At 39.3% G+C, this 27,529-nt stretch overlaps 2 protein-coding genes across 3 annotated transcripts in view; one reads left to right on the plus strand and one right to left on the minus strand.

Moving 5' to 3' along the window:
* Positions 1-18,672: 18,672 nt before the first annotated feature.
* The window catches only part of LOC148543620 (F-box/FBD/LRR-repeat protein At5g22660-like), a 142,665-nt gene continuing 133,808 nt past the window's right edge, over positions 18,673-27,529 (plus strand). Inside the window, exons 1-4 of the mRNA XM_088500303.1 lie at positions 18,673-18,742; positions 19,007-20,242; positions 20,341-20,529; positions 20,694-20,952. Of these exons, the coding sequence (XP_088356429.1) occupies positions 19,016-20,242; positions 20,341-20,529; positions 20,694-20,900 (1,623 nt within the window). The 5' untranslated portion in view covers positions 18,673-18,742; positions 19,007-19,015 and the 3' untranslated portion in view covers positions 20,901-20,952. The remainder of the gene's footprint in view (positions 18,743-19,006; positions 20,243-20,340; positions 20,530-20,693; positions 20,953-27,529) is intronic.
* Positions 24,712-27,484, minus strand: LOC107619441 (septin and tuftelin-interacting protein 1 homolog 1-like). 2 transcript variants are annotated; one of them, XM_021111355.2, is made up of 2 exons: positions 25,987-27,484; positions 24,712-25,542 (listed from the first exon to the last, which is right to left on the minus strand). In XM_021111355.2, exons 1-2 carry the CDS (start codon positions 27,313-27,315, stop codon positions 24,868-24,870), a joined length of 2,004 nt encoding a protein of 667 aa, XP_020967014.1. In that variant the 5' UTR covers positions 27,316-27,484; the 3' UTR covers positions 24,712-24,867. The 2 variants fall into 2 exon arrangements, with proteins under 2 accessions (XP_020967014.1, XP_016177220.1); XM_016321734.3 differs by having other exon boundaries at positions 24,712-27,484.

Raw genomic sequence — 27,529 nt, forward strand, 5'->3', positions numbered from 1 at the left:
TTTAAATAAATTTATTAAAAAATATTCATGAGCTATTAAAAATGGACAAAAGAGTATTGTATGGAATTCGAATTGATAGATCACAAATATTTTAAAGAAGTCTCGTAATTAAATATTTTGTTAGCTTTTTTTTAATGTATAAAATAAAATATATATTTTTTAATTTTTTAATTATTAATTTTTTAATAAAATTTTTTTAATAAATTATTGATTTTTTAACAGCATAGAAATTACTATGTGTGTAATTCGAACCAAGCTGGTTCGAATTAGTGTGTGCGTGTGTGTTGTGTATAATTTGAACCTACTTGGTTCGAATTGGTGTGTGCGTGTGTTTGTGTATAATTTGAACCTACTTGGTTCGAATTATGTAGAAATGGAGTTCGAATTTAGCTGGTTCGAACTACATATAAGCGTGCATTGATGGATTCATGAAACAGTTTTCGTTTTGGCTTATTCGTGTAAAATTTTGCTCCCCTTAGTTTATTATTGTGATTTACCCAACTTTTTCTATAGCAACATAATTAACTTTGTTTTTTTTTTTCTTGGTGTCATAATTAACTTTGTTTATAAACATCAATATTTAGTAATAGAGAAAATAAAATAGGGCTTAAAATAAAAAATTGATAAAGTAAAAGATAAATTATTATAATAATATAATGTATATATAATTAAAAAAAGTAAAGTATATATATTTTTTAAAAAATTTTAGGGTAAAGTATACTTTTTATCCTTAAAGTTTGGGAAAAGTTTCAAAAATACCCATAAGTTTTATTTTGTTTCAATTTTGTCCCAAAAGTTTTCGATTTGCATCAAATATACCCTTAACGGCTAAATTTTCAAAAAAATTTAAGACTAATCTAACAATAATGCATGAAAATTATGCTTGATTTGCTTGTATTGAGGATTGTTCTTATGAAATTGTTGTTGAATTGATCTTAAATTTTTTGAAAAATTAGCCGTCAAGGGTATATTTGATGCAAATTAAAAACTTTTGGGACAAAATTGAAACAAAATAAAATTTAGGGATATTTTTGAAACTTTTGTCAAACTTCAGGGATAAAAAATATACTTTACCCAAAATTTTATAAAAACATTAAAAATCTAAAAGCTAAAAACTTTATTTTAGAGGTGTTACGATGGTTAACCGGAGATTATTGGGTTGGATTAGTTTGGCTGACCCAATCGTCTGAAAGAGGAAGCCTTCAGGTGGATTGATGATCCAAGGGCCTCCGTCCGACTTGTACGTGAGAGAATGGGGGGTGGTACCTGCAAAGACACTCCGATGCCAAAGTCAGCAGGGGAGCAAAACAGGTCTAGAGAGTATTGGGTTTAGGGATACCTGAGGAGTGTCAGGGTATTTATAGTGGTGAACCCATAACCACCGTTAGAGTAGTTCCGCCTTTTAAGGGGAATAACCGTCCCTTTATCTTAGGGAAGTTGAGATATGGCTCCTGGAAGTGGTTAGAGAGATTTTAGGGGCAGTTATCCTTTTGAGTGAGGGTTTATCTGCCAGCTAACCCTCGTTCCCGACTTCTTTAGAGCAAGTCGTGGTAAGCACCGACTTCGTAGATTGAAGGTCGGTGTAGGGTGAGGCTCAATCCTTTGGATTGGGCCTTTCGTTTGGACCCTGGGCCTTAGTGTTGGGCCAGGGTATGAACAGTGCCCCTACTCGAGCCCAATTTCTTTTAAGAATTGGGTTCGAGTATTCTACTCGGGGTTGTAACCGACCTGTGAAGGAACCGACGTGATTATTCGGAACCGACGTGACTTTTCGTGACTTTTGATTTTCACAGTTACGACTAATCGAACGTCGCGTCCGTTAGAGGTTCGCGTAGGTATTAATTACCTTGGTAACGGTGCACCCATTAATGACTGCTTCCGTTTTTACCATTATGCCCCTAACGTGTTTATAAATACTTTCCCTCTCTTTCGTTGTTTCGTTTCTGCGATTTTTCAAATTTTCTTCTTCTCATCCGTTCAGGGGGCATTCTTTGTTTGAAGGCTTTCATCTTCCTCTACCTTATTTCCAGATAAATGTTAGTCTTTTCTTCTTCTCTTTTTACAACGTGCTTTCTGTTTGCATGCTTTTATTTTTTAGAGAGAGAGAAGTTGATTCGTAGGCTTCTGTTTGATTCCGTACTCCCTCCCTAGAGGCCATGTTTTTTATTTTCTTTTCTTTTTCCTTTGTAGGTTTCACTAACACTTTTTAGGAAAAGAAATGTCTTCCGTAGAAATTCTTGCTCAGTGGGTCGATGTCACAGTCTTAGGGGAGGAACCTTGGGTTGACACTGATTTTATTACTGATCTTCGCACTCGTCACCGGCTCTGCACCTCTGATGAGGATGAGCCAAAGTATGAATTACTTGTCCCGGGTCCAGAAGACCGGATTTGCTTCGGGAGGGCTTCAGAGGCAGCCCCTCATTTCTTTTATATGTATGAGAGCATGATCACCCGCCTGGGCATTTTTCTTCCTTTCTCTGATTTCGAGATTGCTGTTTTACGCCACTGCCGTGTTGCACCTACCCAGTCTCATCCCAATTCCTGGGGTTTTCTGAAAATCTATCAGTTTATCAGCCATGCCCTAGACTTTCCGACTTCTTTGAGGATTTTCTTTTTTCTTTTCCACATGACCAAGCCCTTCAGTGGGCAAAATAACAAGCAGCAGTGGGTGTCCTTCCGAGCTATACAAGGTCGGAGGGTCTTCACCCTTTTTGATGAATCTTTCCATGACTTCAAAAATTATTTTTTCAAAGTTCAAGCCGTAGAGGGTCATCACCCCTTTTTCTTGGTTGAGAATTCTTCTCCTCGCTTTCCCTTGTACTGGTTAGAGGCCTCCCCCTGTGAGAAATATGGTTTGGACGACCTGGATGAGGTGGAGGCAGCCATTGTGGGGTTCCTCCGAGAAGTATGGGGGAGGGCCCCATATCTGGATACCAAAAAATTTCTCCAGGGGTCGCCGTCTTTTGTCCAGACACAACTAGGTAGCTTTTATCTACTTTGTTTCTGACTTGTTTTCACCGACTTGAAGTTACCGACTTATTTTGCTAATTGTTTTCTCTTACAAAGATGGCGAGGAAGAATTCCAATGAGTCTTACCAGAGAGTCCAGGAGGTCAGGGCGAGGTCTCGCGCCAGAACCGGCGGTGCCAGGGTAACTAGCTCCTCTCTTCCTCCTCCTCCCTCTTCTTCTCAAAATTTGGAGACCCCCTCTCGACCTATTGTTATTTCCTCCTCGGCTCCTTCTCATCCGTCCCCTCCCCCCCCGATCCTCCCCTGAGCCAGAGAGGAAGAAGCGCAAGGCTTTAGAGTCTAGCTCTTCTTTCGAAGGTGAGGCTAAGGTGGATGCTGCTGAGTTTATCCGGAAGTACATCTATCCTCATGCTCGTATAGGCTTGGATGATGTTTCTATCCGAAACCACCTCACTATTCTGGCTCAGGAGAGTATCAGGGCGGCGACGGTGTGCACCAAGTTTCTTGATATTTTCGAGAAGGCTCCTCTTAGCTCCCTAGGTTCATCCTCGAGGGTTAAAGAGTTGGAGGAGAGACTTCTCTTATATCAAGAGCATGAGAAGGAGTTGAAGGAGGAGGTCGCCAAATTAAAAGAGGAGAGGAATGGGCTCCAGGAGAGAGAGAGAAAATTGCAGGCACGGTGCAACATGGAGGAGGGCTTGAGGTTGAAGGCACATGAGAGTTACTCGAGCCTTTTCGAGGACCTTGTGGAGGTGAAGAAGGACTTGGTGAGAGCTCAGGATGCCTATACCGAGTTGGAGGACTCCATCGCTGACAGGGCCGAGGAAGCCTGGAGGATTTTCAAGGAGCAGGTCAGAGTCATTGCTCCCGACCTGGATCTCTCTCCTTTGGATCCTGACAAGGTCGTCATCGATGGTGCCATAGTCCCTCCTCCTGCTCCCCAAGTTGTCTCTGAGTCAGATTTGAAGACTCGGGGGCAGAGGATCATTGAGTCCCCTCCTCGTCCAAAGGATGCTCCGAGCTCTTCGAAGGCTCCACAGACCTCCTCTCCGTCTCCTATGGATGCTTCTCTTCCTGGTCCTGATGGCGCTCCGACTACTCTTCCCGACTCTGGTGGTGATCCGACTACTCCCTTCGGCTCTGGTGGTGATGCTCTCTAAAAATTTATTGGCTATAGGGGGCCCGGCCTGTGGGTCCCCCTTTTTTAAACTCTTTTTTATATTGTGGTGGTTGTTCCTTGACATTTCTCTTGACCTTTTAAGGCCGCAAACAAAATATTTTAGAAATACCCTTTTTGGATAAGGGTTTTAAGTTAACAAAAGAATACCCTTTTTTGGATAAGGGTTTAAGTTACCTTTTGCGTGCATGCTTTCTAGCTTTTTGATAAACCCCTTTGATCTTTTTGAAAACCTTTTTCTTGGCTGTCTGTCCTCTTGAGTTTCTCTCTAAGGACTTAGGACAGTTTTTAACTTTGACATTTTTGATAGGTTTTTCGATCTCTTTTCAGTATTCCTTACACTCAATTTCAGAATTTATTGAGTTCCTATGACTTAGGTTACTTTTGTGATGCGTTTTCTTTGCTGCTCGGTTCTTCATTCCGACTTATGAGTTGGGATGTTTCCGAGTTCTTCGCAATCAACTTTTATAACCTCTTTACACCGACTTGTACCTCGTCGTTTTATCCTGACGACCATCTAGGTCGGTTTATGGGATTTTCACGTTTTGTCGAGTTTAAGTCGGCGCGTTTCGTAGAAAGAAAGAAAAGACAAGAAGGAATTTATAAGAGATATTGTAAAAAGATCTTTATTTATTGGGGAGGTACTTTACTGCTACTAAGGGCTTTTGACAGTCTATTTTTCCTTAGCCTCTACTATGATGCCTCGTTAAAAACCCTTCTTCAGAAAAAAACCCTTTTGATTTTTGGGAAAAAATCATGAAGTCGAGAAAAGAGTACATCAGGGAGTAGAGTTCGCTTTTAACTATAGTACCTCTTCATATTACAAGCATGCCACGACCTTGGTAACTCAGTGCCGTTCAGATCGGTCACCTTATAATAACCTTTTCCTACGACCTCACTAACTTTGTATGGTCCTTTCCATTTAGCAACGAGTTTTCTTTCCCCCGATTTGTTGACTCCAATGTCGTTTCTGATCAAGACCAAGTCGTTTAGGGTGAAGCTTCTTCGAATGACTTTTTTGTTGTACCTTGTAGTCATCCTTTGTTTCAGCACTGCTTCTCTTATCTGGGCTTGCTCTCGGACTTCGGGGAGCAAATCGAGCTCCTCTTTGTGCCCCTGTATGTTTCCGACCTCATCATGGAGAATCACCATTGGACTTTGTTCGCTGATTTCTACTGGTATCATGGCTTCTACGCCGTAGATGAGTCAGAAGGGCGTTTCTCCAATGGCAGATTGTGGCGTCGTCCGGTAAGCCCATAACATTTGTGGGAGCTCCTCAGTCCAGGCTCTTTTTGCGTCTTGTAGTCTTTTCTTTAACCTTGCCAGTATGACTTTGTTGGCTGTTTCGGCTTGTCCATTTGCTTGTGGATGTTCCACCGAAGTGAACTGGTGTTTGATCTTCATACTGGCCACTAGGCTTCTAAAGGTAGAGTCGGTGAACTGGGTTCCATTGTCTGTAGTAATGGAATATGGTATCCCGTACCTTGTGATGATATTTTTGTAGAGGAACCTCCGACTTCTCTGGGCCGTGATGGTGGCTAATGGTTCTGCTTCTATCCACTTTGTGAAGTAGTCTATTCCCACAATTAAGTATTTGACTTGTCTTGGGACCTGGGGAAAAGGACCAAACAGATCCATCCCCCACTTTGCGAAGGGCCATGGAGAAGTTATACTAATGAGCTCCTCGGGGGGAGCCACGTGGAAATTTGCATGCATTTGGCATGGTTGACATCTTTTCACAAATTCCGTGGCATTTCTCTGCAAGGTCGGCCAGTAGAACCCAGCTCGGATTATTTTTCTGGCTAATGACCTGGCCCCGAGATGGTTTCCGCAGATCCCATTATGAACCTCCTCTAGTACTTCAGTGGTCCTCGAGGTCAGTACGCACTTCAACAATGGTGTTGATATTCCTCTTTTATAGAGGATATTTTTCACCAGAGTATAGTATTGTGCTTCCCTCCGGATTTTCTTAGCCTCCTTTTCCTCTTTGGGGAGGATGTCGAATTTTAGGCATTCGACTAAGGGGTTCATCCATCCAAGGTTTAGCCCGGTTACTTCAAGGACAACTTGTTTTTCCTCTACCTTCACCACGGAAGGTTCCTGAAGAGTTTCCTGGATCAGACTTCTATTATTACCTCTTGGCTTGGTGCTTGCTAACTTGGAGAGGGTGTCTGCTCTGCTATTGAGATCCCGAGTTATATGTTTGACCTCGGTTTTCGCAAAGCGCCCGAGGTGCTCCAGAGTTTTTTCCAAGTATCTCCTCATGTTTGGGTCTTTTGCCTGATACTCTCCATTTATCTGTGAGGTCACCACTTGGGAGTCGCTGTATATCATCACTTTTGTTGCACCGACTTCTTCTGCCAGCTTCAATCCAGCAATCAGGGCTTCATATTCTGCCTAATTATTTGAAGCTGGGAATTCAAACTTTTGGAAAACCTCTATTTGGGTTCCCCTTTCATCAACCAATATTATGCCTGCGCCGCTTCCTGTCTTGTTTGAGGATCCATCTACATAGAGTTCCCATGTAGTTGGCTTTTCCTCTTGGTCTCCTGCGTACTCTGCTATGAAGCCGGTGAGGCATTGGGCTTTAATTGCCGTCCGAGTTTCATACTTCAAGTCGAACTCGGAGAGCTCAATTGCCCATTGAACCATTCTCCCTGCAACATCCGTCTTTTGGAGAATTTGCCTCATGGGTTGGTTCGTGCAGACTCTTATTGTATGAGCTTGGAAGTAAGATAGCCTTCGTGAGGCTACTACTAAGAAGTAGGCAAACTTCTCTAGTTTGTGGTACCTTAGCTCGGGGCCTTGTAGAACTTTGCTGATGAAGTACACTGGATGTTGTCCGACCTCGTCCTCTCTTATCAGGGCTGACGCGACAGCTTTGTCTGCTACAGACAAATATAGGACGAGGTCTTCTCCAACTATAGGTCGGGTCAGGATTGGAGGTTGGCTCAAGAACCTTTTGAACTCCTGGAACGCCCCTTCGCATTCCGGAGTCCATTCGAACTGGCATCCCTTTCTCAATAAGGAGAACAGTGGAAAGGATTTTAACGCTGATCCTGCCAAGAATCTGGAAAGGGCTGCAAGTCGGCCATTTAGCTGTTGGACCTCTCTTAAGCAGGTCGGGCTTTTCATTTCCAGGATAGCTTTACACTTATCGGAATTTGCTTCTATCCCTCTTTGTGTCAGCATAAACCCTAGGAATTTTTCAGCCTCCACCGCGAAGGTACACTTTGCGGGATTTAGCCGCATCCCGTGTAACCTTATGGTGTCGAAGACTTGCGAGAGGTCTGTCAAGAGGTCGGTTTTCTTCTTGGTTTTTACCAGCATGTCGTCTACGTAGACTTCCATTGAGCTCCCGAGGTGGGGAGCGAACACTTTGTTCATCAGTCTTTGATATGTGGCCCCTGTATTTTTTAACCCAAATGGCATGACCACGTAGCAGAAATTTGCTCTGGGCGTGATGAACGATGTTTTCTCCTGGTCCGACTTATGCATCGGGATTTGGTTATATCCCGAGTAGGCGTCCATGAATGACAAGTATTGATATCCCGAGCTAGAGTCCACTAGCGTATCAATACTTGGGAGTGGATAAGGGTCTTTGGGACACGCCTTATTTAAGTCGGTGTAGTCGACACACATTCTCCACTTGCCGTTTTGCTTCTTGACTAGCACTACATTCGCTAGCCATGTTGGGTATTTAACTTCTCTAATAAAGCCGGCTTCTAGGAGTGCCTGTACCTGCTCCTCTACTCCTAGGGCTCGTTTTGGGCCGAGCTTGCGCCTTCTCTGTTGTACAGGTCAGGATCCTGGATACACCGAGAGCTTGTGGGACATAAGCTCGGGATTTATCCTAGGCATGTCGGAGGCTTTCCAGGCAAAGAGGTCGGAATTGTCTCTTAGGAGCTTAGTCAACCCTTGCTTCAGGGTATCCCATAGGTTGGCTCTGACGAATGGATTTTTGACGGTTTAGAATTTCACAAATAAAATCTCGTTGTAAAGTATAGCTTCTAAACCAACAATAATCCTTTCATACAAAAATTTGTTTGTCACAAGTAACAAACCCCTAAATTCTATAAACCGAAGTATTTAAACCTCGGGTCGTTCTCCCTAGGAATTACAATGAAGTGTCTTGTTATTGGTTATGGATTGTATTTTGGGGTTTTGGGATAAGAGAAATGAAATGTAAATGACAATGAAAATAAACTAACAACTAAAAAGCACTTGGCAAGGTTGTGAGAATTAGAAGTCCTATCCTAGTTATCCTTCTCGATTGTGACCACAATTGTCCATTGCTACCACTTAGTTAACCTCTAATAATGGAGGAAAGTCAAGTGGATGAATAAACTTGATTCCACAAGTCCTAGCCAACTCCCAAGGGAAAGACTAGCTTTAGTGGTATCTAAATCAATTAGCAACTTTTAATTATCAATCAACAAAGACATTAGATAACTCAAGCGTCACTAATTACTCTACCATAGCCAAGAGGAACAAAATCTATACTAAAATCCAACCAAGCATTTCATCAAACACTTGGAAGGCATAAAAGAAAAGCAAAGTAAATTGATAACAAAAATAGAATCTAACAACAATTATGGCAATGAATTAACAACAACAATCAAAAGGAACACAATTATTATGAATTACCTCTAATTGAATTGAAAGAAAATAGAAGGAGCAAAAGTAGATCTACAACAAAACATAAGAACAACATAAAGGAAATTACAACAAAAGAATAGAAGAAGAATGAATATAACAACAAGGAATTGAAAGGTAGAAGGAGATGAAAGCATGAATTAAAATCTAGATCTAAGGTTATTGAACTAAACCTAATCCTAATTCTAGAGAGAAGTGAGAGCTTCTCTCTCTAGAAACTAACTCTCACTACTAAACTAAGCTAAAACTAAACTAATGGTAACTAACTTCTAAAGTATGAAAAGTCCCTCCATTCCCCCCTTCAATCCTTGACTTAAATAGCATCAGAAATGAGTTGGATTGGGCCCACAAGGCTTCAGAATTCGCTGGCCACGTTTTGCTTTAAGTGAACCAGGTGGCAGCAACAGTGCGTGCGCGTACTATGCGCGTACGCGTCATCATGAGCGGTTCAACCATAGCAAATCTTATATCGTTTCGAAGCCCCAGATGTTAGCTTTCCAACCCAACTGGAACCGCATCATTTGGACCTCTATAGCTCAAGTTATGGCCGATTAAGTGCGAAGAGGTCGGCTTGACAGCTTTCCGGTTCTTCCATTTCTTCATGAGTTCTCCAACTTTTCATGCTTTCTTTCTTCATTCCCTTGATCCAATCTTTGCCTCCTAAACCTTAAATCACTTAACAAACATATCAAGGCATCTAATAGAATCAAGGTGAATTAAATTTAGCTATTTTGAGTCCTAAAAAGCATGTTTTCACATTCAAGCACAATTAAAGGAGAATATACAAAACCATGCTATTTCTTGAATAAATATGGGTAAAAGGTGATAAAATCCCCAAAAATCAATACAAGATAAACCCTACAAATGGGGTTTGTCAGGCTCCTATGTTGGTATTTCTCCCTTCCTCTTTGCCGACCTGTATTTCCTCAGTTTTTCCTCCTGGCTGTGGTCGTAGCTCTTCTTTGGCCCTCGCTCCTCCGAGCTCTATGGTGTGAACTTCTTTGCCTTTTCCCCTCAGGTTTAGGCTTTCATTGTAGCACTTTCTTGCCAATTTCTGATCTCCCCGCACCGTTGCTATTCCCGCTGGTGTCGAAAATTTCATGCAAAGATGGGGGGTATATACCACTGCTCTGAGTCGATTTAGGGTAGCTCTGCCGATTAGGGCATTGTATGCGGACCCTACGTCGATGACTATAAAGTCTATGCTCAGAGTCTTGGATTTTTCCCCCTTTCCAAAGGTAGTATGGAGGGGTAGAAATCCTAGTGGCCTTATTGGCGTGTCGCCTAGCTCGTACAAGGTGTCGGGGTAGGCTCTTAACTCTTTCTCATCTAATCCTAGTTTGTCAAACGCGGGCTTGAAAAGGATGTCTGCTGAACTCCCTTGATCTACTAGGGTTCTGTGGAGATGGGCATTGGTTAGAATCATGGTTATCACCACTGGATCATCATGTCTAGGGATTACTCCTTGCCCATCTTTCTTTGTAAATGAGATGGTAGGGAGGTCGGATGATTCGCTTCCGACCTGGTAGACTCGCTTGAGGTGTCTCTTGCGAGAGGACTTGGTGAGTCCCCCTCCTGCAAACCCGCCTGAGATCATGTGTACATGTCTTTCCAGGGTTTGCGGTGGTGGGTCTCTTCTATCTGGGTCATCTTGTTTTCTCTTCCCAGGATTGTCCGACCTTTCTATGAGATATCTGTCAAGTCGGCCTTCTCTGGCCAGCTTTTCTATCACATTTTTAAGGTCGTAACAATCGTTTGTTGAGTGACCATATATCTTATGGTACTCACAGTAGTCGCCGCGACTCCCCCTCTTTTGTTTTTAATGGGCCTGGGAGGCGGCAGCCTTTCAGTATTGAAAATTTCTCTGTATACATCCAGTATGGAAACCTTTAGAGGAGTATAAGAGTGATATTTCCTTGGTCTATCGAGACCGAGTTCTTCCTTCTTCTTGGGCTCCCTTTCCCTCTCTTTTGTTGAGGGAAGGTGCCCAGGTCGCCAACTCGAATCTCTCAGTCTGGCATTCTCCTCCATGTTGATGTACTTTTTAGCTCTTTCCTGTACATCACTTAAGGAGGTGGGGTGCCTTTTTGATATGGACTGCGAGAAGTGACCTTCTCTAAGCCCATTTACTAGCCCCATTATGACTGCCTCAGTGGACAGGTCTTGAATCTCTAAGCATGCTTTGTTGAACCTTTCCATATAGGTCCATAGAGATTCTCCGACCTCCTGCTTTATTCCCAGGAGGCTTGGTGCATGTTTTACTTTATCCTTCTGGATGGAGAACCTCATCAAAAACTTCCTCGAGAGGTCCTCAAAGCTGGTGACTGATCTCGGAGGGAGGCTGTCGAACCACTTCATCGCCACTTTCGACAGGGTAGTCGGGAAAGCTTTGCATCGCGTAGCATCAGAAGCATCAGCCAGATATATCCGACTTCTAAAATTGCTTAAGTAATGCTTCGGATATGTGGTTCCATCATAGAGGTCCATATCAGGGCTTTTGAAGTTTTTCGGAACCTTTGCCCTCATTATGTCCTCGCTAAATGGGTCCCCCCCTCCTAGGGGTGATTCTTTTCGGTCGCTGCGGGAGTTCCGACCTTTGAGGGAGGATTCTAACCTTAAGAGTTTTTATTCTAACTCTTTTCGTCGTGCCATTTCCTCCCTTAGGTTCTTTTCTGTCTCCCTTTGTCGTTCCAGCTCCTGTTCCAGCTGCTCCAAGCGACCTTGATGGCCATGGACTAGTCCCATTAATTCAGTCGCATGGGGTGGTCCATCCTTTCCTGATTCACGTCCGTCCGAGGAGTTCATCTTCGGATTTTTTAATCCGGAGGTGCCTTCTCTATGTTGGTCGTTGGTTTCTTGGTGGTGAGTTAGGTCTGCGTCGTTGTTTCCGGTATCTTGGTTCTCTTGTTCGGAATCTGACGCTACATGGCCATCTTCAGGTGACACATCCGCCATCATTGGTTGATCTCTCGGGTCCCCGGCAACGGCGCCAATGTTACGATGGGTAACCGGAGATTATTGGGTTGGATTAGTTTGGCTGGCCTAATCGTCTGAAAGAGGAAGCCTTCAGGTGGATTGATGATCCAAGGGCCTCCGTCCGACTTGTACGTGAGAGAATGGGGGGTGGTACCTGCAAAGACACTCCGATGCCAAAGTCAGCAGGGGAGCAAAACAGGTCTAGAGAGTATTGGGCTTAGGGATACCTGAGGAGTGTCAGGGTATTTATAGTGGTGAACTCATAACCACCGTTGGAGTAGTTCCGCCTTTTAAGGGGAATAACCGTCCCTTTATCTTAGGAAAGTTGAGATATGGCTCCTGGAAGTGGTTAGAGAGATTTTAGGGGCAGTTATCCTTTTGAGTGAGGGTTTATCTGCTAGCTAACCCTCGTTCCCGACTTCTTTAGAGCAAGTCGTGGTAAGCACCGACTTCGTAGATTGAAGGTCGGTGTAGGGTGAGGCTCAATCCTTTGGATTGGGCCTTTCGTTTGGACCCTGGGCCTTAGTGTTGGATCAGGGTATGAACAAGAGGGTTTTTCGTAGAATAAAATCTAAAAAATTTAATTAAGAATTACTTTAACCTACATTTTTAATGATTATGTTAATATGCTAAAAAAGTTCATTAAAAATTAATTTGTTATTAAAAAGAATAATAAAATATTTTAAATTTTAAATCTTAACCAAACTGCTTTTAAAACACATATGATATTAAGTAAAAGAAAAATGTTAGATAACTATAAGAATTTATTATCAGAATTCTGATAACTTAGTATTTCTCTAATAATAATAATAATAATAATAATAATAATAATAATAATAATAATAATAATAACCACATCATGCATATTGCATAACCCTTGATTTGCACTTGCGCAGTTGGAAAATGGATTTTTTTTAACAATTTTTGGTAACTGAATATAACACAAAGAAAAAAGACCTAAGAAAAAGAGTAGTACTCCTCTCTAATAATAATGTCTAAATTATTAGGAGGCAGTAACCATTCTAGATACACCTGCTTGTTTAAAACAGCAGTCTTAGCCATTAAATCAGCCGCTCTGTTTGTTGTTCGCTGGATGAGCACTAAAGTAGCTGTCCAATTGCGTTGGAGCATCTCTTTGATTTTGTCAAGCAGATCAGAGTCATTCCTAATCATGCTGGTTATGCCTCGTGATACAAGAAGAAACGCATCAAGATTATCAGTTTCACATATGACCTCTTTGCACTCGCAATCCCAAGCTATAACAAGCCCTCTCCAAATAGCATGAAACTCACAACAGAGAACACTAGAAAGATGTATACTGGCAGAACAACCTTTTATCCAAATTCCCATGCTGTCTCTAATAATACATCCAAAGCCAACTAATTGCTCATTTTCAAAAACGCTTGCATCGCAGTTCACTTTACAGACATTCATTGGAGGTGGTTCCCAGTTATATTTCAAAAAAGAAGGAATAATATGTTTTTGGTTGATAACAACATTAGAGAAATCTCGAGCAGCATGTTTAACTAAGTGAACAATTTTCTCCTTACTCCATGGATCATCTTGGTGGAAGATGTCATTGTTCCTATCCCTCCAAATCCACCAAAAGGCCGCTGCAAAGAGAAACTCATTTTTGTTGAGGTTAGAACAAATCCAATACACAAAATCCAAACTAGAGTCCTCAGCGGTCATTCCCAAATTTAAGCTAATCCAAATCTGACGAGCTTTTTGGGAAGTCCTAAAGCAGCGGTTAATATCCTCTAGAGCAAGATAACATATCTGACAAAAATCAGAAGTAGAAATACCTCTTTGAAACCGGTAACTAGCTGTGGAAACTCCGTTGATGAGGCAAAGCCAGAGCAGACACTTTATCTTCTCCGATATTCTCAACCGCCAAAGCCAAAGCCAATTTTCATTATCATTCCAGCCAAATTTCTTCTTCAATAGCCATTCATACCCGCTTTTAGTCGAGTAGGTGAGAGTATTTGAGTTTGTCCAAAACCAACCTATTTTATCTCCTGCCTGCTTGATAGGATCAAAGAGCATCAAATCAAGTTTAACTTCTTCCGGAATCATTGTGCAAAGAATATCCCACCGCCAATGCCCATGGTGCCAGACATCTTCTAACTTCAAGTGAGAATCAGAAATATGCACAAAAAGAACCAAAGGAGCTAGCGTTCCACATGGTCGCCAAGCATGATACCAAAAGGATTGATACATCCTGCCTGTACACCAATCAAAACCATCACGAAGCTTTTCTATTGTCTTATAAATCGCTCGCCAAGTGCTTGAAACATTATTAGAAAATTTGGGTGAAAAGCAAGAACTCCCAAATAAATATTTTGCCAACATAATTCTTACCCAAAGCTTATCTTTGTTATGCAATAATTGCCAAACAAGCTTTCCGAGTAAAGCAAAATTTACACATTGAGTATCTCTAATTCCCAAGCCTCCATATTTTCTTGGAGTGACAACTTTGCTCCACTTGACCAAATTTAATCAACGCTCCCCCACCTTTCCCTTCCACAAGAATTGTCTAAGCACAGAATCAATCTTTTGACAAACCGAAGTAGGAAAAAGAGTCACTTGCATCTGATAAATAGGAAGAGAAGAAGCAACAGATTTAATTAAGCAAAGCCTGCCTACTCTGTTAAGGAGCCGACCTTTCCAACTAGCCAGCCTATTCTTGATCTTCTCTAAAGAGTCCGAAAAAATAGATCTAGCAGCTCGAGGATGATTAAGGTTCACCCCCAAGTATTTGCCTAGGTCACTAGTAAAAGGAATATGAGAAACACCAGACAACATTTCCTTCCTTCTATTAGAGATATTTCTAGAACAAATAGCTTTAGATTTTTCAATGTTAACCTTCATACCTGAAGCTTTACAGAACAACTCCAAGGTGTGCACAACATTCTGAACTTGACTTTTCTTCGCTTTACAAAAAAGGAGGAGGTCATCTGCAAACATCAAGTGAGAAACTCTAGGTCCCCCTCTAGAAACAGCCACACCATCCCAAATACCCTCGTCAACTTGTTTGGAAATGAAGCACGCCAATCTCTCCATGCACAAAACAAATAAATACGGAGAAATTGGATCTCCTTGCCTGAGCCCTCTGCGAGGTTGGAAGCTGTCCAATCTATTCCCATTCCAAATGATGGAAAGATTTGAGGCCTGAACACAATTCATTACAAGCCGAATAATTAGAGAAGGAAAGCCAAAAGATTCAAGAGTGTGCTCAAGAAAATTCCAATCAACTCTATCATAAGCCTTTTCTAAATCAATCTTAAAAGCCATAGCTCCTTTTCTAGTCTTTGTCCGCTTAAGAAAGTGAAGAACTTCTTGGGCGATAATAATATTATCAGGTGCTCCTCTACCATGAATAAACCCTCCCTGAGTTGGGCTAACAATCTCATCCAAAAATGGTCGTAATCTATTAACCAACACTTTAGTCACTAGCTTATAAATTACATTACAAAGGTTTATTGGCCGAAAATCCTTCAATCTAGTTGGAGGGTCGCACTTAGGGATAAGAACAATCAAAGTTTCCAACAAAGAATGGCTTAACGTCTCCCTTAAGAATGCTTTCTGAACAGTACGCCATACCTCATGACCCACCACATCCCAATATTCCTTGAAGAAAAAACCTTGAAAACCATCCGGCCCAGGAGCTTTGAACGAGCTCATATTATCCAGAGTTTCTTTAACCTCCAACATTGTTACTGGTTTAGACAAATTATCACAAGCATCTTGGCTAAGAGATGGCATAGGAATTTCTCCCATGTAATTAACCTCAACAGGCTCAGTAGAACAAAAAATATTTTTGAAGAAATGAACAACCTCCCTTTGCAAAACTTCCGAATCATCAGACCAAGACCCATCACTGACTAGCAACCCATGAACCTTGTTAGATTTTCTTCTAAGGATGGTTTGCATATGGAAAAAACTAGTATTTCTATCACCATACCGAACCCATTGATCTCTTGACTTCTGGTACCAAAGCAATTCTTCCTGGGCCAAAACTATATTATACTCAGCTCTCAATTCTTCCTCTTTGTGCTTCAGAACCGGATCATCGTCAGCTTCCATTTTTCGTTGAATACGATTCAAATAAACCTCCAATTCCCTCTTTTTAATAAAAATATTGCCGAAGACCGTAGAGTTGAATTCCAACGAAGTTTCTTGGACCCCCAGCAACTTCCTATGGATGCCAAAGTCTGTACTATCCCAAGATTTCATAACAATGGCCTTGTAATCAGGATGCGTTGCCCATGCCGCTTGGAATCTAAAAGGCCGGTTTCCTTTCTTGATAGGAACTCCTTGACATCGGATAAGTAGGGGACAGTGATCAGAGTGGGAACGACTGAGAACTTCAACAAAAGCTTCTAGAAAAAGAAGGCGCCATCCTGTAGTACAGCAAGCTCTATCCAATCTCTTTGCAATTTCTTTGTTTCCTTGAATTTTACGGAACCAAGTAAACCGTCTTCCAGAGGTTGTTAGATCAAAAAGACCACAAGAATCTAGAGTACTTGCAAAGATACTACTGCGATTTGAATAGAAATTATCCCCCTTCACCTCATGAACACTCAAAATATCATTAAAATCCCCAACCACCACCCACGGGTCCTGAATGCACAAACCAATATCAAGCAGATGACTCCATAATTCTATTCTATTAGTGGCTTGAGGACTGCCATAAACCGCACTGCAGATCCATCTTCGCCCACCACCATCAATTTTCAAAGTTACACATTGATTCATAGCCCAAAGAATTTTACAAGAAAATTTTAAATTAGCAGAGAGGAACCAAATTCCTCCCTTGTGTCCAACAGCATCTACAATCCCTACAGGATAATAGCCTAATCTCCCCCAAAATTCTTTCATAGTTTCAAACCCAATATGAGTTTCCACCAAAATAAAAAAAGTTGGTTGAAATTTTCGTACCAACTCCTTACAGTACACCCGAGACATCTTATTTGACGCCCCCTAACATTCCAACTAATAATATTTAAATGGTCATAATCCATAAAAAATAAATTAAATAATTGGAATGTTTAATCATTCTACCTCACGTTGATGGACCCCTGTCTCCAAGTGTCTCCTTGTGGACTTGCACCGCAGAACCATCATTCTTCTGTTGAGGTTGGGTCTCCAAATTTGTTGTTGCACTAACTTTATCAAGCTCTTTTTGTACTCGAGAATCCATTGACAATGCTTCAGTAGGTGAGTTTTGAAGCGAAATAGGACGCTGCTTTTTGTGCCCTGCTTTAAAAAAGGGAGTACTCTTATCCTTGAAAGCCACCTGAGTTGTTCCCAAAGAGCCAAGCGTGGATGGAGGATCTTTCTTTTTCTTAGGCCCCACCTTTGCATTTGATAAGGACTTCACCTTTGCATTTGATGAGGATCCAGCATGCATGTTATTAGATCCAAAAGAAAATTTCTTACTCACCAAATTGGAGCATATTGCTACATTGGCTTTTTTTGGCACCACACTGTGGCCTTTACCCACTTTTTCCTTGCCTTTTCTACTAACTGTAACTCATTCACCCTCTTTTGCACGAGTACTCCTTTCCATACGTGAGTCTTGCAAATTATCATGCACAAGATCTGCTGCACCATGCTTCTCCATAATTGAAATTGATTCGGCATTAATTCCAAATTCAAAAGTTAAATTTTGATTTTTTACTGGGATTTGGCTACCTTCCACCATTTTCTCGTTGTTATCTACAGGAAAAAGTGACGGCAAATTTTTCTCCTTCACCGTGCTTTCCTTCCCAATGCCATTGTTGTTCTCTTTCGCACATTCTCTTGTGACATGCCCAAAGCAGCTACATTTTTCACAAATTAAATTCAAGTGCTCATATTCTATGTCATACATATGACCATCAACTTGAATTTTTTTTATAACTGGAAGTCCCAAGTTAATTTGCATACATGCTCTTGCATACTTTCTCCTCTCTGCAGACTTGGTGGCTAAGCTAAGTCGATGCGGATCGGTTTGCCAACAGCTGACGCAATCATTTTCATGGCTCTCTCTTGATAATAGTTAATGTTTAAACCTGCGATTCTTATCCAAACCATGGTAGACCCAAAAGTGTTTTCACAAGGTCTGAATGAAGAACTCCAAGGTTTAACCGCAATATAGTTTCCAGTAATCATCAACGGTCCTCCAAGGAGAACTTTCTCTCTATCCTCCAAGAGATCAAATTTGACTAAGAAATAGCCAAAACCGACATCTAGTACCTCATATCCTCCTTTGGTTCTCCAGATGCCTTTAAACCTGTGCGTGATTGCTGTATAGCTAAAATTTTTTCCAAGAACTTTGATCACGATGACATCTTTGTAGGGCTCTGCCAATATCTCTTTTGCTTCCTCAGTGAACGTCACAGTTGGTATCTCCGAATCGCCTTGCTTACCAACTACGGTAGCCATCTTATCCCCATCAAGAGAATCAGCAACCTCCAAAGCTCTCCAGGCACTAACAACTTTATCTCTGAACGATATCCGCTGACTTTGAGTCTTGTTACCCTCTCCTTTAATCCCCTCCTTTTCACCTGATGCATGTCCCCCTCCGTTCTCCCCCTTATTGCTTCCGCTCTTCCCACTCTCCATTTCAAGTACTAGGGTTACGCAGATGATTATTCTATAATCTGAACAATTGAGATATCATTAGATTAAATTAAATAAAACGGAACAAATTAAATTAAAAAAATTTATTTCAATCTCATTTTTTTTAACAATTGAAAAAATAAAGTGTAATTTCTGATCAATAATTTTATAAGTAGAATAAAAAATAAATATAAGATAAAATAATAAAAAATTAGAAATCATATTTTATATTCTTAATTTTTTTTACGATTGAGAGGATTCATTTCCCTAGAGTAGTGGTTGCTGCTCAACGGTTAAAAGAAACCTAACACAGAGCACTGGCAGTGAAAGATTCAAAAGAAGGGGAAACATTTTTTCGGTAAATACTCCATCCTCAATCCTGTAATCTTAATAACTTAATATAGCTTCAGCTAGCACGTCTTCAAACATCGCTTTCTTTTGTTCGTGTCTGGAATTTATCTTGTAGTGCTTACTGTTAATGTTGATTACTTTTTATTTATTTTGGAAAATTCTGATTATTTTTCTAATATGAAAACCTCGTCCATTCTTACCCGATGCCATATAGACTTCAAATGCTTCCTTTTCGGATTATTCAATTTTTTGATGTTACACTCGCTCTTAGGAGAAAGTAATGGAAATGGACCGAATATCTTTTCTGGCAAAAGCTATACTTCATGACATCCTCGGAAGGTTGCCCGACAAAGATGCTGCCAGGACTAGTGTTTTGTCAAAGTCGTGGAGCGAAACATGGTTTTCATTTCCCATATTGTCTGCTTGCACCGAGAATTTTTTTAGTCTACCAAGAACATTATATAAAGAACATCCTCTTTGGCTTAGCAAATTAGATATATTCATTGGCTATGTCGGTAAAAGATTGAGGAGGCTCTGTGACCAAGGCTTAGCGGTCAAAGAACTTAAGCTCAATTTGCAATATAGATTAGACCATATGCATGTGTCCCACCATGTTGATCAATGGATACAGATGGCTGCTGAAAATGGTGTCGAAGTACTAGAGCTTCACCTCGTCGCCAGTGGCTGTATGGACAAGTGGTATAACCTTCCGCTTTGCGTTGCTGAAGCCAAGACACTTACTAAGTTGGTGTTGATTGGGGGAATCAGACTTGACCCAGCATTCCTAAAGCATTCGCTCAAGTTTTTCTCAATGAGAACATTGTCTTTGAGTTGTGTACTTTTTGGAGGTGAAGGGATTATGGAGCATTTCATTTCGCATTGTCCTCTGATTGAACATTTAACTCTTGAACATTTAACTCTTAACTTTTTGTATACTTTTAGGACCGTTTGGGTGAAATCGTTAAGCTTGCATGGTCTACAAAAGCTGAAGAGAGTTGATGTTAAAGGAATACAAGAGGTATATATTGATGCTCCGAATCTTGAGGACTTATCCTATCGTGCTCTTCCTACGGATAGGTCTTTCAAGCTGAATTTAGATAGTTGCACAAATTTGAGATGCTTGAGCTTGTGCCATTTGATGAGCCCAGACAAGTGGTTACTCGAACTATTGTACAAGACTCCTTTCCTTGAAAGTTTGATGTTGCATAATTGCTGTTCGTCTGAGAGGATTAATATTTCAGGTCCTCAACTCAAGTTCTTTACGTTATCACATTTCTATGATAACTTGAAGGAGGTCAACATTGATGCTCCTAATTTATTATCATGCGACTATATGGGAATCGACAAACCTGTTATATCTTTTCAGAGAATTTCTGATCAATTGGAAGTCAATGCTCATATGCACATTAATCATCGGCATCTTTCTAGATTGAGGGAATTTTTCCAAAACATTAAACCCCAAAAGGTTTTGGCATCGCTGTCCCTTTTTATCTTTGAGCCACTTTCAGTAACCATACACTTTCTACTCGATTGGTTGCTTCTGCTTGCATATTTGCCAGATTAATCTAGTTATTTATTTTTCTTTTTGTACCCTGAATTCTGCAGATTTCAGAAAGCCTAGGTATATTGCGAATTTCATCCTCTCTTCCAAGTATTAAATGTGTGGAATTATGTGTTCTTTGGGATAATGAAGCTCCCTATTTCCCCTTTATGAATTGGTTGCTTTCAAGCTGCTTTCCAGAAAGTATCTCATTCAGCTTGCGGTCCTATTTTAAGATGAAGGCATTTATTGTGGTATGTCATCGTCTCCCAATTTTCTGCTTTATTTTCCCATTTACAACTTTAAGATTCATTCCAATAGTTTCATTTGTTGAGCGTTTATAATATCAAGTACTTGTCAACATAAATAAAATGTTATGGAGCCTCTAACATTATTAGTTATATCACAAAAACATCAGTATTTCTATGAAATGCTGATGGGCAGCAAGAAGGGCAAGTGCAATTGCTGTTCAAGGAGTTTTAAGTGTTGGTGGCATGGCTTGAAAGTTGTCAAGATCACATACTTAGAAAGGACTTATGAAAATGTTGAAGATCTTAAGGCCATGTTAGATGCATTGCCAGAATTTGATGCTGAGGAATTTATTACTTTTGGCTTAGAGTTGTAATCTTGCTATTATTAGCTCATATGATGTGCCTATGATTTTGAAAAATAATTTAGTTAATTTGTATGTTAAGGATGCATTTTAAAAATAGAAATAGCGATGGCACCTTGAATAATTAATTGAATAGAATTAAATTTAAACAAATAAGATGATTTAATCAATTATACAAATAATAGCATATTTATAAATATTAATAATGAAAATAGTCTCACTAATGTAAATGATCAATACAATAATTATATGAAAAAATAACTAATTACATAATTGTATAATTTTTAAGATTCTTATTAGTTGAATCTAATGGACAAATAAAAAAAATATCTATATGATAATATCCTAATATTTTAACATATTATAAATCATATTATAAATTTATATATCATATTATAATTTTAAGTCAACTCCTTAAATACATTATAACATAAACCATCTAAAAAGATACACCAAATTAACGAATATCACATGGATCACAATATACTCTCTAAATTGTCAAGATATTTCAAATAAAAAGAGCATCAATACAGAGAAATCAACGAATATAACTAAAATAAAGAGCAACAAAGAGACACACAAAAAATAATAATAAAGAGAATCAATAAAAGCATTAACATATAAACCACATATACGAACAATGTATATATTAATTGTGAATCACAAAAAAAAAAGACAATATATATATGAATTGAAGTACACATGACAAAATAGAATATTACAAAACAAAATTATAGTAAGATTATTTAAAAATAACGTAAAGATGACACATTTTTTTTGTTAATGAGAAACTAAGAAAAAAAAGTATGTGTCTAATAATAAGCAATTAAAATAAACAAAAATTTTTAAAAAAATAAAATGTATAAATAAAGATAAAAAAATAAAAATTAAATAAATTATAAAAATTGTACCTTAAACACGAGAGAGAGAAAGAGAGGGAGGGAGGGAGAGAGAGAAAGAGAAAAGAGAACCAATGAGTAAAAAATATTTGATCTTGTATAAATAGATGGTATTGAAAAAAATAAACTAATTAAATTAATTCATATATTTCATTATCATATTTATTATTTATTAAATAATTTGATATTTACTCCAATCAAATCAAATAATTAATATAATTAATCAAATTAATTAATTGATATAATTAATTATAATTAATCAATTCATATAAATGATAATAAATGGTGAAATTTAAATGTCTAATCAAATTAATTAATTGATATAATTAATTAATTATAATTAATTTGCTTTAACAAATTAAATAAAATAAATAAGAAAACACTATGTTACATCAATTTCATCATTAAATGCAAAAATTTTATTTTTATATAATAGAATAAATAGAATAAATAGATAATAAAGACGATGGCGGCATCCTGCGCCTGAGCAGCAAGTTGAGCAGCCCCAAGACGATGGTGGCCAAGGTGATGGGGAAAGCAATCTCGTTTCACAACCTGTGAAGATTGAGATATCTCGGCCAATTGCTTCTAAGGAAGAGGCATCTCAACAGGTAACTGAAATTTTATATATTCATGCTTTTATGATTTAAGTAGATCAATTATATTTAATGCCAAATTTTTCTCATATAGGATCATGATATGAAAAGGCCTTCGAAGCTGTTACTCAGAAGAATTCTCTCTGTCGGCAATCTCTCCAATAGTGAATCCCTTGCAGGGTGCATCTTTAGCAACAGCAACAAAGTTTGCTAACTTGATGAAGTTCATTCCAACGCCCGAATTTAAGCCACCAAAAAAAAAGAATTGAAGACTTTATCTAAATATGTATAGGGGCTTCTGTTTTGTGTAATTAGATTTTTCTAATGGACAATGAATAGATGGTGAATTATGATCCTTTAAGCTTTTTTTAATGTCTTGCTTTTGAGGAAACTACGGATAGCAGCTTCATGTTTCTTGGCTGTCTTTTATCTCCGTCTTTTGTTGTTTTTTGCTAAACAATGGAATTTATCTTAATATACTATGCTTTGTGGTTTACCAATCACTCTTGTTGCCTTATTTAAGTTCCACTGGTTTTGGTTCATTTCATGCACAAACAAAAATAACAATAATTTTATAGTTAACAACATTTTTATTCCATCAACAACAAGTTTTTTTTACATCTACTGCTAACAGGAATCCTAAACCACCAACTCATTTACAATACAGGATAATCATTAACACTATCAATACAGACACAACTAACACTAACAACTGGGTAATCACTTTTTGTATATGGACATCCTCTTCCAACCTCCGAAGTCTCCAATCAAAATTCACCTTCACTTCATAATCATCACCACAAGATTCTGACTTATCAACTTGTTCCTCATTCTCAGAATTTGCCCAAACAAAACATGTACACCATATCTTCCCACTTGTCTGTAACCAAGAAGAGATCAAAGTTCAGACAAGAACAACAGAAGAACAGCGTGAGGTAAGGACAATCATAAGAACAAAAGTAATTTTTCTAATCCACATTATAATTGGGGCAACCATAAAATGGTTTGTTCGAATTTGAATCTGTGCCAGATCATCTGAGAACCGACCGGCAGCCACAACCGCACCATTTTGGCGGCCCCGATCTTCTGCTTTTAGTTGGCGTTCTCGTCCGGTTCCAGCTAGATGGAGAACGAACAGAGCTTCCACCTGCAGTGCTACCACCACCCATCATCGGCATGAGCAACAGCCCCAGACGGAAAAATGAGGAGAGAGCGATGAACAAGAAGAAGAGATGAACTTTATGAAAATTTGGGGATTTAGGGTTAGATATAATGGGAGGGACCAACGTGGGTACAAATTGGAAATTAGCTAGCTCAGCTAGCCGTTAGAGTCCTCCAGCATAGCAAACCGAAACCACGTCAACGCTCCAGTGATGACTTATCACCAGAAAAATGTCCAGAGACCACTTTGAGTGCTCGGAGTTCTATCTGGAGGACTACAATGGATAAATCGGGATCTTGAGAATTATATTGGGTATTTGGGCGAATCTTAGGGACGACTATAGGTATTTACTCGAATTTTAATGATAAGTATATTGAGTGTTTGTTTAGATGCTATTAAATTGATAAAAATAGATCTTTTTTCAATTAAAAAAGATTTTTTTATTTTTTAGTGTGTTTGGCAAAGTTTTAATAATAAAAATAAAAATGCTAAAAAAATATTAAAAATTTTTTTTTGAAAAGCTGTATTATATTTTTTTTAAAAGATTTTTTTCTTAAAAAAAATATTTTTCACATAATAAATGAACAAAAATGTACTTTTGTCTTATTTTATCCAAACACAATTGATAGATAAAAAGATCTTTTTACATAAGATATCTAAATATAAAATCACTTTTATTTTTGTTAAAGATCTTTTAAAAAAAGTGCTTGTTTCAGCGTCATTAAAAAAATCTTTTTTTATTTTTATCTTATTTTATCCAAAGTGTTTGCTTCGGTACGATGATAAATTCGTACGTACCGATACGTTTAAAATATAGACAAATAATAATAAGTCATGTGAAATTTATTTTCCACGTCAGCAACAGATTTTTTTAAAAAAATATATATATCATATCACTAATTTTACTAAAATATCTTTATAATTTAATAAAAATAAAAATTATTTTTTTATTTAATTTTTTAAAAGACTTAAATACCCTTTTTTTTTATATGTTAGACAAAAATGACTCTTCTAGAAAGTATTGATCATATAAACAGATTCAAAAACAGATACAATTTTTCGCCATGAATCATGGCACTCATACAATGCAAGTTTGTATGATCCAGGCCCAAGGGAAGGAACCAAGCAGAAAAGAAACAAATTAGCAGAGGTACCAGATGTAGATCAAGTGAAAACATCCTAAATAACTATTTACATTCAAATAAACCAAATATCCCAGGTCTAAACTATAAATCAAGCGAAAATAAAAATTACTAGGAACCTAGAGAGAAAGAGTACCTCCCAACTCCGATGTTGATTCACATTACACTACAATACAGAAATTAGTGTCTTTTACCAAGGGATTTATTATGCAACTCTAGCAATCCTTGAAGAGATTCCAAGGACCATGTTTCCTCATGTTGAGCATATACCTTCTGATGTAGCGAGTCTATTATTATGCTGACATTACCAAATCCATATATTTGGTGACCGTTGTGCATTCTACCAGGCTTAATATTGAACAACAAACCATGATGCTGGGCATGAGCCTCAATGACTTCTTTCAAGCTCAAATCATGCACACCATCTGCGTTGGCACCACCCAATGCTGCAGCAGCTTGCTGTTGAGCATAGGTTACTACTGCTTTCTGCTGAGCCTCAAATTGTCGTTGCTCACGTACCCGAAGATAGCTGATATTCTCCTTCAAACCAGGTTGGAAAACCTCCATTCCGTCAACAGCCTGACTCATCATATCTAAACCACGGTTAATCTGGAATCGGATACTTTCATTTGCCAATAGTTCTTCTGGAATAAGCTCCTTCCATCCATTATACCACTTCATAACTTCTTCAAAGTTAGGATTTGAGCACAACCACTGATACAAAACCTGAAGCCACTTTGTGAAGAAGAACTTCTCCATCATGTCCACCATGATATGAATTGGAATCACAGAAGCCCATTTAATTACCCAAAAAAATTGATCGAGCTTCTGACTTGCTGGATTGACTTCAAACTCCTGCAAGACAAGTTGCAACTTAGGCACAATAAATCGAAGCATAAGTTGTTCCCAACTTACAGCATCAAAGACAGTCTTCCACGGAGACAATATGGTATATGCAGAGGCGTCACTTGGATGCCAGGCACCAAGAACAGAACTCAATTTAGAACGAATGACCTGGTAAATACCTTCCAACTTGTGCTCTATCCTTGGTAGCCATGGATGCACCCAAGTGTGGATAGGAATGGTCTCTAGATGTGGTTCCCAAGTATCTACAGCAGCTGACAATTTTGGTAAGACTATATTCTCCAATATGGCAGTGAGGACCGAAGGAGGAAGCAACTTCTCCCACAAATCAAGAAATCGTAGCATTGGCTCAGGATACCGTGGATCCCAATCTTGGACCATTCTAATAAACAAAGGAAGAGCATATGAGCAAGCAATGCAGGACAAATTACACACCTTGTAGCTATCGGCATATCTCTTATGCAAGTCACTGAAGCATCTAGCAAGGAAATCTAATGTTAGTGTTCCAGAAGTGCTCTCTTCAGCTACTTGGTCCAAGACACTCATTATTTCCTCCATATTATCCAGTTGACGCTTTTGGAATGCTGCTTCAGATTCTAACTTCTCTTTTTCTTTTTTCAAGCTGAGAGCTGTCTCCCTTTCTCTCCTCAAATCTCTATCAATCTCTTGAATGTCAGCCTCAGCCAACCGAACAATCAACCCAACGTTATGCTGAAGTTCCGGCATTGGGACTTCCTCCTCCTTTGCTTTCTCCTCAGCATTTAAATCAGATAAATTTGTATAAACCCGAACTTGTGGCCCCCTCATATCATAAACCTTCTGAACAACCTCCAAATTCTGTTCTTGCTTGCTTGCCAACAACTCCTCAGCAGTAACATACACTTCCTCCTCTTTCTTCTTCTTCAACCGTGACTGCTTTGACCACAGCCTCTCCTTTGTTCTGCTAGCCGCAGGCTGCACTGCTTCCACCGTGCTTTTGTTCTGTTGCTGCAAAACAGGCAACGATGGTGGCGGCGCCTCCCTTGCATCACTAAAACCAATACCTGAATTCTTAGCCCTCATTTTCACCTCGATAGGAGCCACAATACCTTGCTCATTCTTTCCAAGACCGCCCCCTCTATAACCCATCTTTTCCAACAGCTTCATCCCTATTTCATTGTTATAGAATTTCCCCGCATTACCAAAACCATCTTGATCCGAACTCTGACGCTGACCCCTCTTCTTCTCCAATTTCTCCCTCTCCCTTTCCCTCTCCCTCCGCATCGCCCCTTCCTTAATCTTCTTCCCAAAAGCCGTAGGCAAAAAATTATGATCATCACCATCATCAATATTCTCATCAGAACCATTATTCCTATCACCATTACTACTAGTGAATCCTAAACCAGCATCTGAAGTGGGAGCAGATCTCATTCCAAGACCTAAACCTGGCCTATTCTCACTAACATAACCATCTTTTTCCCCATGTTCTTTAGAATTTCTATTGTTATCAACAACATCTTGATTCGGCATAAAAGTTCCAGTAGAAATAAAATTCACCCGCTTGGTGAGGTCCTGTTTCTTGGAAAGGTCCTTCCTGCGTTTCTTGCTGGAATAATCGGCGTCGTCCTCATCGTCGGAGCCGGCAAAAACACCGTAGAGGACATCATCTCTAGTCTGAATAGGCTTCTCTTTGCGCTTTTTGTAGTAGAATTCGCCGCCAATCCACTGGCCTTCTTCGAAATCGTTGTCCGTTTGGAACATCTCCATCTCTTGGTCCTCGTCCATGGTTTAGGGCACACGGCGGAGGGACTGAGAAGGAGGACGTGCGGGATGTGAGGGTATCTAACGTGTGGTGCGGTGGCAGAGAGAGGATGAGTGATGTGGATGATGATTTCACACAAATTCACCAACAATGAAACCAAACTCCTGAACCTTTTTATACGTTTCGCTTGTATTATTTATAATCCTTAAAATTGTTACCAAAATGAAATAAAATCCA

The sequence above is a fragment of the Arachis ipaensis genome, chromosome B9, assembly GCF_059453495.1.
Source record: "Arachis ipaensis isolate K30076 ecotype BB chromosome B9, ASM5945349v1, whole genome shotgun sequence".
NCBI lineage: Eukaryota > Viridiplantae > Streptophyta > Magnoliopsida > Fabales > Fabaceae > Arachis > Arachis ipaensis.